This window comes from Epinephelus fuscoguttatus, linkage group LG16 (assembly GCF_011397635.1).
Source record: "Epinephelus fuscoguttatus linkage group LG16, E.fuscoguttatus.final_Chr_v1".
NCBI lineage: Eukaryota > Metazoa > Chordata > Actinopteri > Perciformes > Serranidae > Epinephelus > Epinephelus fuscoguttatus.
The window spans coordinates 15690751-15706132 of record NC_064767.1 but is presented as its reverse complement, the minus strand read 5'-3'; the positions used below and the strand labels follow the sequence as shown (position 1 = coordinate 15706132).

The window sequence follows — 15382 nt, the reverse complement described above, 5'->3', positions numbered from 1 at the left end:
TTTTTTTTTTTTTTTTTTTTTTTTTTTGGCTTTTCCCGGAAAAGTCTGTCTGCCCCAGCTTTAAATGATAATGAAATAATACTTAGTCCTACCACTCTGGAAGATACAACAAGTAAATGCAAGGAATTTTAAATCACTGCCAGGAGACATCTGAGCAAGCCACAAAATGGTGACAGTGCAGGAAGCAATGAGACGTTGGCAGTGAATCCCAAAAGCTGTCACTAGAGGAAAAACTCAGATTACTGTCAGTCGGCAAATTTCAACCCTGGACAGCCACTCGTTTTTTCCTGACTTCAACATCTCATTTTTCCCGATCCTCTCTGTTTCACCACACACATAAGGAGAGCAAGTTCCCCTCTTGTCTGACTCCACATGTTATTGGCTGACTTTAACCTAATTACATTAATTAAGTTACTTGATAGTACATTTTTTCCTCTCCTGACTCCTGTTTCTCCGTTGGCCTATATACTAACAAGGTTACACTTCCTTACACATTTACCCAAATGGTAAAAAGTCACGCTGATCACGCACTGTTCAGGCATTCCTCTAAACTAACTGCAGCAAGTGAAACTCCTGGTTACAGTACACAGAGTCCCTACATTAGATTGGGATCATGTGGCAAATGTGCAGCCTGATGCTAACTAAGCATCCTGTGGTGCTCTGTAATTAAATGACTACATAGCTGTCATGTGTTTGTGTTCACCCTCCAGAGAAATAACTTAGCTTGTTTGATTTATTGCTTAAGTTGGTCACTTGCACTACAGTTTTTTATACAAAAATGGCTTAAATATGCAGTGTATGTCCCAAACTTTAGACTGTAAATCATTTTGATATTAGGCAAATTGTTCACTTGGCTGACTTCCAGATTCATCGTTTTCTTTTTATGTTTTCCCCCCACTCCCGTCTCCTTTCCTCCCATCTCTCCTCCATAGGTTCTGGCTCGCAGACTGTCACCAGATTCCTGAGACGGTGAGTCTAGCGTCTCAGTTATACCGGGAGCTGATCTGCGTGCCGTACCTGGCCAAGTTTGTGGTGTTCGCCAAGATGAACGATGCTATCGAGGCTCGGCTGCGCTGCTTCTGCATGACCGACGACAAGGTGGACAAGACCCTGGAGCAGCAGGAGAACTTTGAGGAGGTGGCGCGGAGCAAAGATATTGAGGTGGGGTTGTGTGGTCATGTGGACAAAAGAACAAATTGCCAAATGAAAAAAAAAAAAAAACCAAACATTTTATGTTAGGGCTGGGTATAGATATTTGATATGTTTAAGGTACTGACCAAAATAACCCAGTACCAAATAGTATCCAGACTTCTCCAGTCAAACAAGACCTGCATTCCATCCAGCATGCTGAGATGCCACCGATACGTTCATAAGAATGGCTATTATGGTGGCATTTTACGCCACTGACTGCTTCCATTCATGTGCTTGGTATCAAATGGAGTAGAAAAAAGGTATCAAATGATGTACTTTATTATCGCTATCACTTTAAGGGCACAGGTTTTGGTATTGGTATCATAATGTTTGAAATGATACCCAGCCCTTGTTGAAATGCAATACATCCATTTCCTCAACCACATCTCCAGAGTGTTTAAGCTGTTTTACTACATTGTTTTGTTATTCTGTAGGTTCTGGAGGGCAAGCCCATCCACGTGGATTGCTACGGCAACCTGTCACCTCTCACCAAAAGTGGGCAACAGCTGGTTTTTAACTTCTACTCCTTCAAGGAAAACAGGCTTCCTTTCAACGTCAAGGTATGAAGTGTATCCCTCCTACCAAACTCTCTCTCTGCTAGCATTGTCTGTCTGCATCATTCACTTTGGTGTCCTTTGTAAATGAGCTTTGCTGATTAAATTATGTCAGAAATGTCAGATCATCATTTACTAATTAGCTGACATTTATAGCAACAGCATTTTTTTTTCTGCAGGGAGTATGTTATGGCTCTCACATATCAGAGCGACACACTGTAACTCAGTTTTTGTCCCAGTCTTTTGACATGCTTGCCAATGAATTGACCCTTCACTAAGCCCCGCCCCTTTGCAATGGTCTGTCAAGCTGTTGGAGCTAACATGGAGCCCACACTGTAACTAACTGCACTCCCTGAAGAAATATTATCATATTTTTGGAAAAATGACAGAGGGGTCTACAGTCTGTGTTTGAAGGATATATCCAGGATGTCAAACTGACTCAGCAGCAACAACAGGTTAAAAAGACAAAGATAGTTAAAAGCTAAAGCCGAACTATAGGCTACAGATCACAGTGTAAAAGTGAACCACCACATCACTGCTGATCGCCACAGAAGACAATGAATATAAAGGGAAACTTTGCTGATATTGAACCAGCTGTGTGGCATCAGTGTGTGCAGATGAACCGTGTTTGGCTTCGCCCCTGTGCTGCTGCCAGCGGTTGGACCTCCACTGCTGGACAGGCAGGAATCTCCGGGTGAAGTCCAACAACGTTCATCTGCGCACACTGTGATGACACACAGCTGGTTGAATATCAGCAAAGTTATCCTGCTTCCCTTCACTGGTTCCTGTACAACAGGGTCGTCTTGTTATCACTGTTATAATCATTAAAAAGCAAAAGCAGCATGTGTATACATTCAGTAGGCTATATCTTCAGTAGCTAGCTAGCTAACCCTACACTTTTCAGGGTTTGATTTTGGTTTTGGAACAGGGAAGAAACATATATCTTATTCCAGCCTCTCCAGGTAACGAGTATCATTAATACACGACGTGCCCCAGGCACAACATTTAGCTCCAAATCCACAAAACCAGCCTGAAAATGAAGGAAATCTGAAATGATTGCATTAGAGTCAGTGGAGCACAGCTGTGTGTTGGACCCTGGACTGAGCTGGCCGGATGCTACGTTATGATCGGTCAGTTTGCGTCCAGGGGCAGGACTTATCAAAGGGTCAGTTGTTGAGCCCTGCATTCTGTCTGCTACATCCTTACGTCTTTATACTGTATGACAATTTCCAAGTTTAGGAACATGCAGTGGGTTAAGCTTTTTTCTTCTTCACATTTTCCACTTTGCAGGGTCGTTCTTGAAACCTTTTGTTACAGTCAACTTGTGATGCATCTCTTTGCTGTCCTCTACAGATCAGAGATATGGGCCAGGAGCCATGCGGCCGACTCTCCTTCCTGAGAGAGCCAAAATCCAGTAAAGGCCTTCCACAGACTGCCGTATGCAATTTGAATATTACACTGCCAACCCACAAGAAGGTAGGATCACCATGTTTGAACAGTTCGTCCTTGTAGGCCATATCACATCATCCACATGTAAATGAAATTGAAATACAGAGAGGGATGTTGTCCTGACATCAGGAGCCATTGAAGTTCATTTGGTTTAGAGATGACTGCTTGCTGCTTGTGTCTTTTATTAGTGTCAAAGCCTGTGCCAGTCGTAAGACCCCACAACGTACACATGCAGACACACACATGCACATCGTGCTTTGTTCTAGTGCCTGGCTCACTGTGGGTACATAAGATTTATGCAACAAGACAACTCTTCTCATGCGTTTGTTTGTTGTGGTATTGATTGATCACAAGAAACTGAAATTATTTTGCTTTTGCTTTTGTTTATTTTGCTGTTTATTTTTCGTATTAATCCCATAGATTTTTTCTGATGCCTTTTGTTGTTTTTGCTGCTCCATTTTCATCCCCTGAATTTTATTTCCCACCTCCCCGCTCACTATAACGTCCCTGCTCTCCATTGTGTCATCTCTCTCCTCTCCTGCAATGCATCTTGGAATACCACAGGATATGGAGTCTGATCCTGATGATGAGGTAAAACAGATTCTTCATCATCACATGGAACTGCTTCTTCTTTGTCGTCCTTTCTGTTGGCTTTACTGCAGACGCTGTAGTAAATATGCGTGTCGCAGATATTTCGTCTCTGTACAGTACCTTGGTGTGAAAGATGCTTCTGACTGCATGTTTATTTTCTACACAGCTACGTTATTGCTGAAGTGACCCCATGTAGTGCATGAGTGGAAATGGCAGTTGTTTTTAATCAGCAAGGATTTGTTTATTTATTGTTGTCTTCATCCCAAAGTGCAGTGGAGCCAATTGCTGTGCCACACCTCAGCTTGTTTTTCATCTCTATCTTCCTTTCCATACATGTCCGACAGGAAATCACCATGTCTCCATCCTTACTATTAACTCATAGGACGTTTCACACAGGACACTGGTATCTTTTGTCAGCTAAAGATGAAACCCTAACTCTTATCATCTCTCTACTTAGTCACTGTTTTGTTGTATTTGGGGTTTCCCTTCTTCACCCTTGTCCTTGGCTTGTGTGTAACAGAGACGACTAACTCCCTCAGCTGCATGACAAAACATTTCTAGGAGAGTTTAATCAAAGGGAGATGAGGCTGTTTTTATGTATGAGTATTTGTATTATATGTAGTGAGCATTTATGTTATATTCCTTCTACATTAATATATCAACCTACTTGCCAAACAAATAGTTGATATTGGATAATTCAGCACCCATTTTATGCTCAGTGACATCATTTCTGAACACTGAGTGCCAAACAAAAAGTATTACGACAATAACCACACATTGCAACTACAGTATTATTGAGGGCTGTTAAACTATTCTAGATATAATTATAAAATCAAACTGTGAAAAAAAAACAAAAAACACTGAATTGTGTAAATTGATATTCGATTGTGGGGAGGAAAAACGCAGCACTACGGTGGCTGTCTGCCTTGCGAATTCCCACTTGGTCCTTCGCTGCACGAAGTGAACTGCACACAATGTCACTTTAACTTTCTTACTTAGCAAAGATAAAAAACATCAAATTGTTTATTGAAACCAGTATGAATATAGCCTAACCTGTATAAAAATGACACTATCGAACATCAATTACAAATCATTCACTTTATCTCCAATAGACATTCTCACTTCTCACTCTAGCACCAACCATGGCGCAGAGAGAGACATATGTCTACAGTCTTAAAATGAAGTTTTAAGGAGTATGACATAATTTATTGGTTAATTTTGTAAGGTTTAGGTATGTAGATCTTTAAAAAGACATGTTTATGTCCAAATAAACATACCTACACAACTAGTTAGGGCTGCACCCAATTCAGAATTATGTCAGTCAAATCAGATTTGGCTGTTCAATATAAATACACAACTATTTGTTCCTTTTTTTTCATATAAACTTTGAGTTTTGAGAGTTTGAACGGGTTTCAGAGGGACGTTCACAATAGTAAAGCAAAGTTAGCCCTCTGAGCTAATTCATGCTAACAACACTAATGACAGATCAGAAAAGTGCAACAGTTTTTGCCAAAACTAGATATCAAACAAATCCAGAAACTGTATCGTATTACGTTGCCATGAGCTGTAAATTCACCACTTCTATGCAGAACGCAGAAGATAATGTGATCTCAGAGCCTGACCGGACAAAGCCTCTCTTTCTTTTGGGCAGCTGCCTCCATCTCACTCAGACTCACCCTGGTTCTGGGTCTGCAGCTGCCTGTACAAGAGAGAGGCGTTCACTCTGCCGCTAAATCTGGGGACTGAAACGTCCTGAGAAGTACACTGCACACTGACTGATTAAAAAAGAAAATAAATAAATCACCTTCAAGTAAACTAAGCGTTCTCCCACTGATGATTTGAATCTTCAACTTTCAGGGGTCAGCCCTTAAAGTAGTTATGTGTCGTTGAACCTATGTGTTGGGTTTTTTTTGTTATATACTCACACATCATTTTGGCCAATTTTGACAGCCCTAGTATGACTACAGTGAAAGTTGAGGTGAGGCAACATGCTTAAGGTCTGCAAAATGTTCCGGTTTCCAAAGAAACAACAGTGATTGTCTTAGAAGGTCACAAACTCCGAGCATTGCCATGAAAGAAAGACGGGCTGGACCCACGTTCATCACACCAAACTCCATGCCTTTCCTTTTCAACTTATGACATAAAGGCCACACTGTTAACTACATTGACACTGAATGATTCTGTAAATCAGTGGTTCCCAACTGGTCCAGCCACAGGGTCTACACAGTCGAATATATTCAGTGTCATATTGGCATTTGGCCATGTTGTCAAGCTAGTTTGCTGTCTCTGTTAAGTAGCGGTCCATTTGTCACTCACTCATAAAGTCATTTTCTACAAACTGGACACGTTTGCAAGTCACTTTAGGTCCATTCAGAAAGGACCTGTGACCCACTTTTGGACCGCAACCCACCGGTTGGGAACCACTGCGGTAAATCACGTAATGCAGAATTGTCCAATATGAACATAATTCCTGGAGACTGAATATGTACCACTCCCCTAATACTGAAATGGACACAATTCCTGATAAGAGGACATTCATTAAACACACCATCCCTAACTGGAAGTTGGATTTTACCCATGCTTACCACTTACTGGACTAGGTCATACAGGCAAAGCACATATTATTGGAAGTTATGACATTGAGAGATACAGTGAGTGAGGAGATGCAGGGAAACAGTCCACTACTCTCCAGAGGAGACACTACACCTGCAGTGGCTCCTTGTGCCAGTACTAACAGCATGTGCTGATTCACTAATAACAGGGCAGTATCCGTGCACTGCAGCATCTAACCTAACAACTTAACATTATTATTTAGACCTAATTCTGACAGATCAGAATCACATTTCACCATATTTTTTATGTTAAAGCATCTTTTGTTCTTTTTTGTTTGTTTCAGACTGAAAAGCCAGAACGACGTCATACCTTTGCCTCCTTAGCTTTGCGTAAGCGCTACAGCTATTTGACCGACCCAGCAGCGAGTGAGTTTCCCATTTTTACTTACATGAAATTTTTAATTGATTTCAGATATTTGTGATTTTAATTAGTGTTAGTGTCTAAAGGTCCCTTCAAACAGTGTTCTTTCATATAGCTGTAGTTTAGAAATAGATCTACCTGACAAAACTTGTTCATCCATCGTTTATTCTATTCACCACCTGACACATACTCTTTGATCATCTGTCACTCATCCAACATTTGCATGGTTTACTGTGTGTTACGCTTTGCTTACCCACCCCATGTTGACAAAAGTCTCCCTGTTTCAACTGTTATGTTGTTTTACATTTGTGGAAACACTGGGAATCAATGTCTGTCTGTTCATTTATCATTTGAACAAAAAATGTTTTGATTCATGTTGAATAAAAATATTCTTTTGAATTGTTCTCATTTTTGTAGTGGCCATTTCACTCTTATTGGCTTTATGATTGTGTGCGGCTGTGTATATTAATGTGGTAACAGGTTGCACTTTACATTAACTTTATTTCCTTGAGTCTTTGTTAGCACAAGCATTTTTAGGGGAAGTTTTCACAATGCACTTTATTATCAGGACGCAGAAGTTTTACAAATTCTGAGGTACTGTCTGTGTTTTGTTTTGTTACTCCAGCCTTGTCTATCCAAGTCTTTTCCTAAAAGAAAGTTGTCAGTGATTTGATGTTACTTAAACTGTATTCATAGGTAAGACAAGAGCAATGTTGATTGAAGTGAAAACATAGATGCTTTAGATATGACTGAAATTGCAGTGTATATTGGACAGGCATGAATTGCTGATTTACAGTTACTTTTTTGTAAAGTGCAACCTCATATTTTATTTTAAGTCATGACCAAACAAGTAAAGCAACATTTTTTTATTGATGGTTTACACTTGTGGGGTCATCTGGCATCGAAAATGAACAGATAAACACATGTCAATCAAACATGTACAGTAAAAGGCACTGTTGCAAGGAGGAAAATAGATAAAGCACATCAAAAGTCAATGGAATTGTGTTTTTTGGTTACCATGTCATTTTTTGTCAAGTCATTTTGTTCCTATACATGCTCTGTTCTTTATTGGGTGTATTTTGTCATTAGTCACTGATTTTTAGACCATCATTTGTCAAATCATCCTGGGTTTTTGAATAGGGGCCTTTCTTACATTTCATGTATAAAATTGTCCTGCTGCTGTGAATAATGCTGTTTCTGACTGACTCAAATTTCTCTTTCTGGTTTTTATGTTTTATTTCAAATTATTTTTCGTTACATTTTATGTTTGCTTCTTTATTGCTTTTAATTTAAATTATTGTTGAAGAAACAACTGATCGAGGCTCGCCGAGAACACAGCCTTCTAGCTACCCTCACAAACCTGTCTTTTCAACGAGATCTTATCAGGCGTGGTCGCCTGTTCCTGTCGCCGTCCCTGGCCAAGCCAAGTCTGGGTTTGGCTCCCTCTCCAGTTCGTCATCCAACACGCCCTCTGCCTCTCCATTAAAGTCTGTCTGGTCCATCAACTCTGCCTCCCCTATCAAGACCAACATCCCCGGATCACCTGCCTCTTCTGTAAAGTCAGTTAGTGACATGGCCTCTCCCATTCGATCTTACAGAACCATCTCCTCTCCTATAAAAACTGTAGTCCAGCAATCCCAGTACCCAGTCCAGGTCAGCCCCAGTCCCCTGGCCTCACCAGGTAAAAGCGCCCCAGATTCTATATCTATGAAAGGACTGGCAGCATTGTCTGCTAGGACCTCCCCTATAACTGTCTCTGGAGGAGGAAGCCCTCTTCTTGAAAGAGCGTCAATAGGCATGACCCCACCAACCTCTCCTAAATCTTCTCTGAGTATGTTCAGTTCACCCCTGCCATACAAGACCATTATTGGGGGCTCTAGTGGCACAGCATCTTCGTCACCTATAAAAACAGTCCCTGGTCTCTCCTCCGTGCGTTCATTTGCCGCAGACGTCACTGGCCCTGCAAGAAACCTCTTCGCCTCTCTTTCGTCCCCCCTTAAATCCAACAATCCTCCAAGTGCTGCAGCACTGATCAATGGAACTGTGTCGCCTACACAGTACCGCTCTTCATCCCCGACATCTCTTCTCACAAGCAGTCTTCAAGAGAGGATACAAGCAACCACCAATGCTGCGACTACAAGTGTCAATGCAGCCTTTGATGAGGTTGAAAAAACATTCAATTCTTGTTCTGCAGGCTATGGCACCTTGAAGTCCATGTCGTCTTCTGCATCCTCCTCATATCAGTCCATAAGATCATCAGCTTCAAATTCTATCTACCCCTCTCTAAGATCCCCTCCCAACACCACCACAGCTGTGACATCCAGTACAATGACTGTTCCAGTGTACTCTGTTATTAATGTGCTGCCAGAGCCCCAGTTTAAAAAGTTACCTGAGGTGTCAAAGTCAGCTGCTGCCCTTCTGTCCCCGCGAAAGACGGTGCCCATAGAGGTGAATGCTCAGATGCAGTCTTCCTTTGCCAGAACTCTTTCCCCCATCAAAGCCCCTCTTTTTTCTGCTGGCCTGAAATCAAACACCACATCACCACTGTCATCCAGTCAAGAAATTCTGAAGGATGTAGCCGAAATGAAAGAGGACTTGATACGAATGTCAGCCATTTTGCAGACAGACCCAAATTCCACAGCCAATAAAGGATTTCAGTCTGATTCTTCCAAAGAGGCTAAGATAGAGGACGAGGAGCCATATAGGATTGTGGAGAAAGTAAAGCAAGATTTAGTAAAAGTCAGCGAAATCCTTACTAAAGATGCTGTGAAAGATGGTAGGGTTTCCCTTGCAAGGGGTTCTTTGGATGACATACACTTCTCAAAAGTACAAGTTGAGCAACCACCAAGCAACTGGAGCTATCCACCAAGATATGAGACTGTGGTTCCTCAAGCCAAATCAAAAACAATACCAGATAGAGATTTCAATCTCTCCAAAGTAGTTGACTACCTGGCCAATGATGTTGGTAACAGCTCTTTCTCCAAAATGCATGACACAAAGCATAAAGCAGATGAGGGCAAGAGAGAAGGAGAGGGCAAGGAGAAGCAGAAACGTGTTCTAAAACCCACCATAGCAGTTCAGGAGCATAAACTCAAAATGCCTCCAACAAACATGCGCTCTTCACCTTCAGACAAAGAGATCAGTAAAGTAGCAGATGCACTTTTTGGAGCAGATACTGTGCTCGACTCTCCTGATGATATCTCACATGAACAGGATAAAAGCCCTCTCTCAGACAGTGGCTTTGAGACCAGGAGTGAAAGGACACCCTCTGCTCCTCAGAGTGCAGAAGGTATGGGCCCCAAGGCCCTTTTTCAGGATATCCCAGCTCCCCCAGTGATCACAGAGACTAGGACTGAGGTTGTTCATGTCATCAGGAGTTATGAGTCCCCAGAGGATAACAAGCAACCTGCAATGGAGGATGCACATCCTGTCAGATATATTGATTCAGATTCTAAAGGGCATCAAGCTACGTCAAGTCCCGATCACAATAAATCTTATTCGGTAAAAGTCAGCCCAGATGAGGATCCAATGGGGAAAGGGATGAGGGTAAAGGAGGAGACTCACATCACTACCACCACCAGGATGGTCTACCACAAACCACCTGGCAAAGAAGCAGCATCAGAGAGGTGTGAGGAAACCATGTCTGTTCATGACATAATGAAGGCTTTTCAGTCGGGCAAGGACCCTTCTAGAGAGCTCGCTGGACTATTTGAACACAAGTCTGGCAATGAGGAAACATCACAAAGAGTCCTCGAGGACATGAACTCCAAACCTAAGGTTGAGAGAATAATTGAGGTTCACATTGAAAAAGGCAATAAAGCAGAACCAACAGAGGTCATCATCAGAGAGACAAAAAACCATGCGGAGAATGAAATGTATTATTACCCAGGGAGTAGACAGGAAGAGGAGGAGCCTGAGGAATCACTTCCAGTGTACCTTGACTCCCCCAGAGTGAATACACCCATGTCACAAGAGGAAGACAGTCGCCCTAGTTCAGCTCAGCTCATGGCAGATGACTCTTACAAAACACTAAAGCTACTTAGCCAGCAATCTGTAGAGTACAATGAGGATGAATCATCAGAACTTAGGGGAGAATCTTATAGTTTTGCAGACAAAATGCTTCTCTCTGAGAAATTTGACCAGTCTCATTCTGACACAGAGGAATATCTGAGAGATAGGTCTCGCTTCCATTCACCAGACAGAAGTAGTCACAGTGAGGGTAGATCAGTTGGGCCAAGGACAGAGTATGTCTTCAGGTCATCGAGAAATGTGTTTGACAAATCTGGAAGAATGGCCAACGTTGATGATAGCTTTGACAAACTGACACTTTTGCAGTACTCATCTGAGCCTGGTAGCCCAAAGCAATCAGTTTGGATGCGTGTGTCAGATGACACACAGAGTAAGGACAGAGAACAGCTTATGTATGAGGACAGAGTGGACAGGACTGTAAAGGAGGCAGAGGAAAAACTCAGTGAGGTATCACAATTTTTTCGTGATAAAACAGAACAGCTCAATGATGAGCTTTCGTCTCCAGAGAAGAAATCTCGAAGACCAGATTTCAGAGAATCGCGTTCAGGGCCCAGTTCTACACACAGCAGTCCAGAGAGGTCAGCATATAGGAATGGGGGTAGTGGGGAAGAATGGAGCCGGGAAAGGCTTAGAGACAGGTTCAGCTCCAGTGACAGGAAATGTGCCAGCTTGCCCAGCAGTCCAGAGAGGAGAGTGTTGCTGCAGTACAGTGATTCAGACCCAAGAAAACAAGGAGATGGCAAATTGCAGGGAAGCACAGGTGAAAGCTCTAAACCCTTTCAAATGTCTTCCTCCAAAGTCAGTGCAGTGAGGCTAAAGTTTGAGCAAGAGGCTCAAAGGCAAGATAGGAGTCCTCAGGGTGGCCAAAATTCAAATCCTCCTATCAGGAAACTCCAGGAAAGTAAGCTACCTGTGTATCAGGTATTCGCTGGTCCCAACATTCCAAAAACACCAGACAGTCCTGGAAACCAGAGGAGATGTCTAGATAGTGAATCAAATAAGTATAAGCATGAGAGCAGTGGAAAAGATCAGGAAGAGAAAAAGTTATTCAAAACATGGGAGACCCAAGAGTACGGTAACTATAAACCCCAATCTCCCAAACTATCTCAGGCTTTAATCCATGATTCTATGAAAGATAACAGTGATTCCCAAAGACAAGAAACCACCAAGAAAATAATCTACACAGAATTTGTTGTCAGAGAAAGCCCAAATAGCAACGATAGTCTAAAAAAAAACTCGGAATTACAAATTCCTGTAAGAAAGCCGTCTAATTTTCCCGAAAATCACAAATCCACCAGTTTACATTTAGATGCCTCCGTTGAATCACATGAGAGGGCAGGGTCTCATGTACCTACTTTAGCTAGAAATCGGTTGCACAGTAACTCTGAATCAAACAAGTCTACTCGTGGATCATCACTAGGAAAATCCACAGACTCATCAGAAGGTAGCCTGTCAAATGTAGTGTGTAACGGTGTTGATAGTGACCAAGCAGAGTATTTGGATGAAGTAACTCCTGTAGTTGTCACAGAGGGTTTCAAAGATATTAAACCCTTACCTGTGTATGTTAGCATACAAGTAGGAAAGCAGTATGAGAAAGAAACGGCCTCGGGACAGCTGGGAACGTACAAGAAGATAGTAAGCCATGAGAGTAGGACAGTGCATGAGACTAGGGGTGCATTTTACACTGTCAAGCAAAAGCAGTCTCCTTCCCCTCAAGGAAGTCCAGAAGATGACACTCTAGAACAAGTGACTTTTATGGACAGCTCTGGGAAAAGTCCTGTTACCCCTGAGACCCCCAGCTCGGAGGAAGTGAGTCTGGCCTCAAGAACACCAGAGTCGGTGATAGGCTTCATGCCTGGCATGCCAAGCCCTATCCCAGAGGAGTCTGAGGAGGAGGAAGGGAAAACCTTCATCTACAAGGAGCCCACAAAGGAAAAATCTAAGCCAGCTTTCTCAGAGAATCACAGTAGAAAACAGGATGCAGAGAGACAGAAGTCAAAGGAGAAAAGAGTGGCTTACATAGAGTTTCCACCTCCTCCTCCTTTAGAGGCAGAGCAGTCCGACCCTGAGAAAAGGGGGTCATGTGCTTCTTCTGAGGCAGAGACAGAGATGATGGAGGTGAACCTCCAAGAGGAGCACGATAGGCACCTCTTAGCCGAGCCAATCATCAGGGTCCAGCCTCCATCCCCTATTCCTCCTGGTGCTGACAACAGTGACTCTAGCGATGATGAGTCTGTCTTCCATCCCATCCCCATCAAAAAGTACACCTTCAAAATGAAAGAGGAGGGAGATAAAAAAACGAAAACCAAAAAATCAGAGAAGAACGAAAATAAGGAGTCTGGGCTCAATGGTGTCGTAAAGGGGGAGGATGCTGACTTTGATCAAAATGGCAATGACCAGTCAATCACTGACTGCTCCATAGCAACCACTGCTGAGTTCTCCCATGATACAGATGCTACTGAAATAGACTCTTTAGATGGGTACGACCTTCAGGATGAGGATGATGGACTGAGCGAGGACCCTAAAACATCTAGTCTGTCCAATGATGGAAAAACAACTGACCGCTCATTTAGTCAGTCCAAGCTTGAAGTGATAGAGGAAGAGAAATGTGAGGAAGGGGGGGACAATGGAAAGAAAGCCAAATCATCTTCAGCCTCTGGAGACGAAAAAGATTACACTCTTGAAGGAAGACATCCAGATCGGCAGAGTTTTGCAGAAAACTACTTTGGCTACCAACTAGAGGAAGAACTGAATTCAACCTTTAAAACTGTTGCCACCAAAGGCCTGGACTTTGACCCCTGGCCCACCAAAGGGGGTGATAATGATAATGTTTTTGATTCCAAAGTAAAAGATGAGGACCCCAAGCCCTTTGGTTTATCGGTGGAGGACAAATCGCAGGCTACAACACCTGACACAACCCCTGCTCGAACACCGACTGATGAGAGCACACCGACTAGTGAGCCTAACCCCTTCCCATTCCACGAAGGGAAGATGTTTGAGATGACCCGCAGTGGTGCTATTGACATGAGCAAGCGGGACTTTGTTGAAGAGAGGCTTCAGTTTTTCCAGATTGGTGAGCATTCCTCTGACCCTAAAACAGGGGAAAAGGGGAGAGGGGGCAAGATCCTGGGGGTAATTACCTCTCAGTCAGGGGATGGGAAGGTGAAGGTTATAGATACTACCACAGACAGCAGCACAACACCAACAACACCAGCAGCAACAACAGCAAAGTGCAGCACTGCACAGCCTGGCAGTGACACTGGCTATACCGGTACTGATGCCACCACCTGCGAAGCCATAGCTGAGACCGCCTCCTCATGCACAATCACAGCCTCTAAGGTTGATCCCAAATTACGCACCCCTATTAAGATGGGCATAGCTGCCTCTATAACTGTGAAAAAAGACTCAGGGGATCTCACCGATTGTAAAGCTGAGATGTCGGAGGGTCAGATGGTGCCAGAATACATCAGTATAGAGGGTCAGTGTGCAGAGAGCCAGTCTAGCAGACACACTGAGCCCAAGATAGAGAGAAGAGATTACCCTTCTGAGAACTGCAACAACAACAATAACCTTGAGTCCTCCAGTGTTCAGGCCAACTACATCCAGTGTGGTAGTGTGGTGTTTAATTTGCAGTCCTCCTCTGAGCCCACTCTTCAGAAAGCTAGCAGGATAGAAACACTGTGCTGTAGGGATTTAGAAGAGAGAGTGGAAGTACACAGCAGCAGTCAAGTGCAGGAGCAGAAAGGTGAGGATATTAAAGAAAGTGAAGTGAAGCAGCCCAAGTCTAGGCTTCCAGTAAAAGCATCTGGATGGTCATTTCACACGCAGGGAACAGCCATAGGCAAACAGAAGCCCAAGCAAGCAGTGAAGGTTGAGGTCAGGAAAAGAGGAGAGCCAGCCATAGCCAAAGTAGAACCCAGGTCTAGAATACCAATCAAGGATGTTAAAAAGAGCAGCCCAGCCGCCACAGCTAGCTCACTTGTTTCAGTTCGGGTTACCTCACAGCCAACGAGGGCATTGGACACAGAGAGAGCAGCCATACAGTTGCCCTCAAGGCTACCACTGAAGGACAGACATCAGGTCAGCAGTGCCACAGTTGAGGCAGCATGTAGACAGGACAGACAGGAGAACCCTAGTGAGGTTTGTAAGCGCACCATCGAATACTTTAAAGGCATTAGCGGGGAGACGCTAAAGTTGGTGGACCGCCTGTCAGACGAGGAGAAAAAGACGCAGACAGAGCAGTCGGAGGAAGACAGCACCTCCCGGAGCACCTCTCTGTCGGACGCCTCCCAGCCTTCCCAGCCCTCCCAGCCCTCCCAGCCCTCCCGCTCATCCAGGTCTGGTAGAGGTTCGAGGGCTGAGGCCGGGGCCGCGTCCGTAAGGGCAAAGGTGGCGACGACGGACAGGGCCTCCGGCAGTGAGAGGAGCAGGAGGAGTAGGCGGACTGGTGGGAAGGAGGGCAGTCAGGGACTCACAGGGTCTCGAACGCCTCCCATCGCGGAGATCAAGCCTAGTTTGTAAAACTTTCACACTATGTTTAAAATACATCTATATATTTATATATATCACTTTTAGTTGCATGACATCGTTGTGAT

The 15382-nt window shown here is 43.6% G+C and overlaps 1 protein-coding gene across 33 annotated transcripts in view; it reads left to right on the top strand.

The window, feature by feature from the left end:
- ank3a (ankyrin 3a) overlaps nt 1-15382 on the top strand; it is a 169894-nt gene that overhangs the window by 145255 nt on the left and 9257 nt on the right. For 24 of the 33 annotated variants that reach the window (XM_049599695.1, XM_049599711.1, XM_049599710.1 and 21 more), the window contains 6 exons: nt 933-1161; nt 1626-1751; nt 3099-3221; nt 3759-3785; nt 6682-6763; nt 8065-15300. In XM_049599695.1, the coding sequence (XP_049455652.1) occupies nt 933-1161; nt 1626-1751; nt 3099-3221; nt 3759-3785; nt 6682-6763; nt 8065-15300 (7823 nt within the window). The remainder of the gene's footprint in view (nt 1-932; nt 1162-1625; nt 1752-3098; nt 3222-3758; nt 3786-6681; nt 6764-8064; nt 15301-15382) is intronic. The other 9 variants (XM_049599720.1, XM_049599718.1, XM_049599717.1 and 6 more) reach the window with 4 other exon arrangements.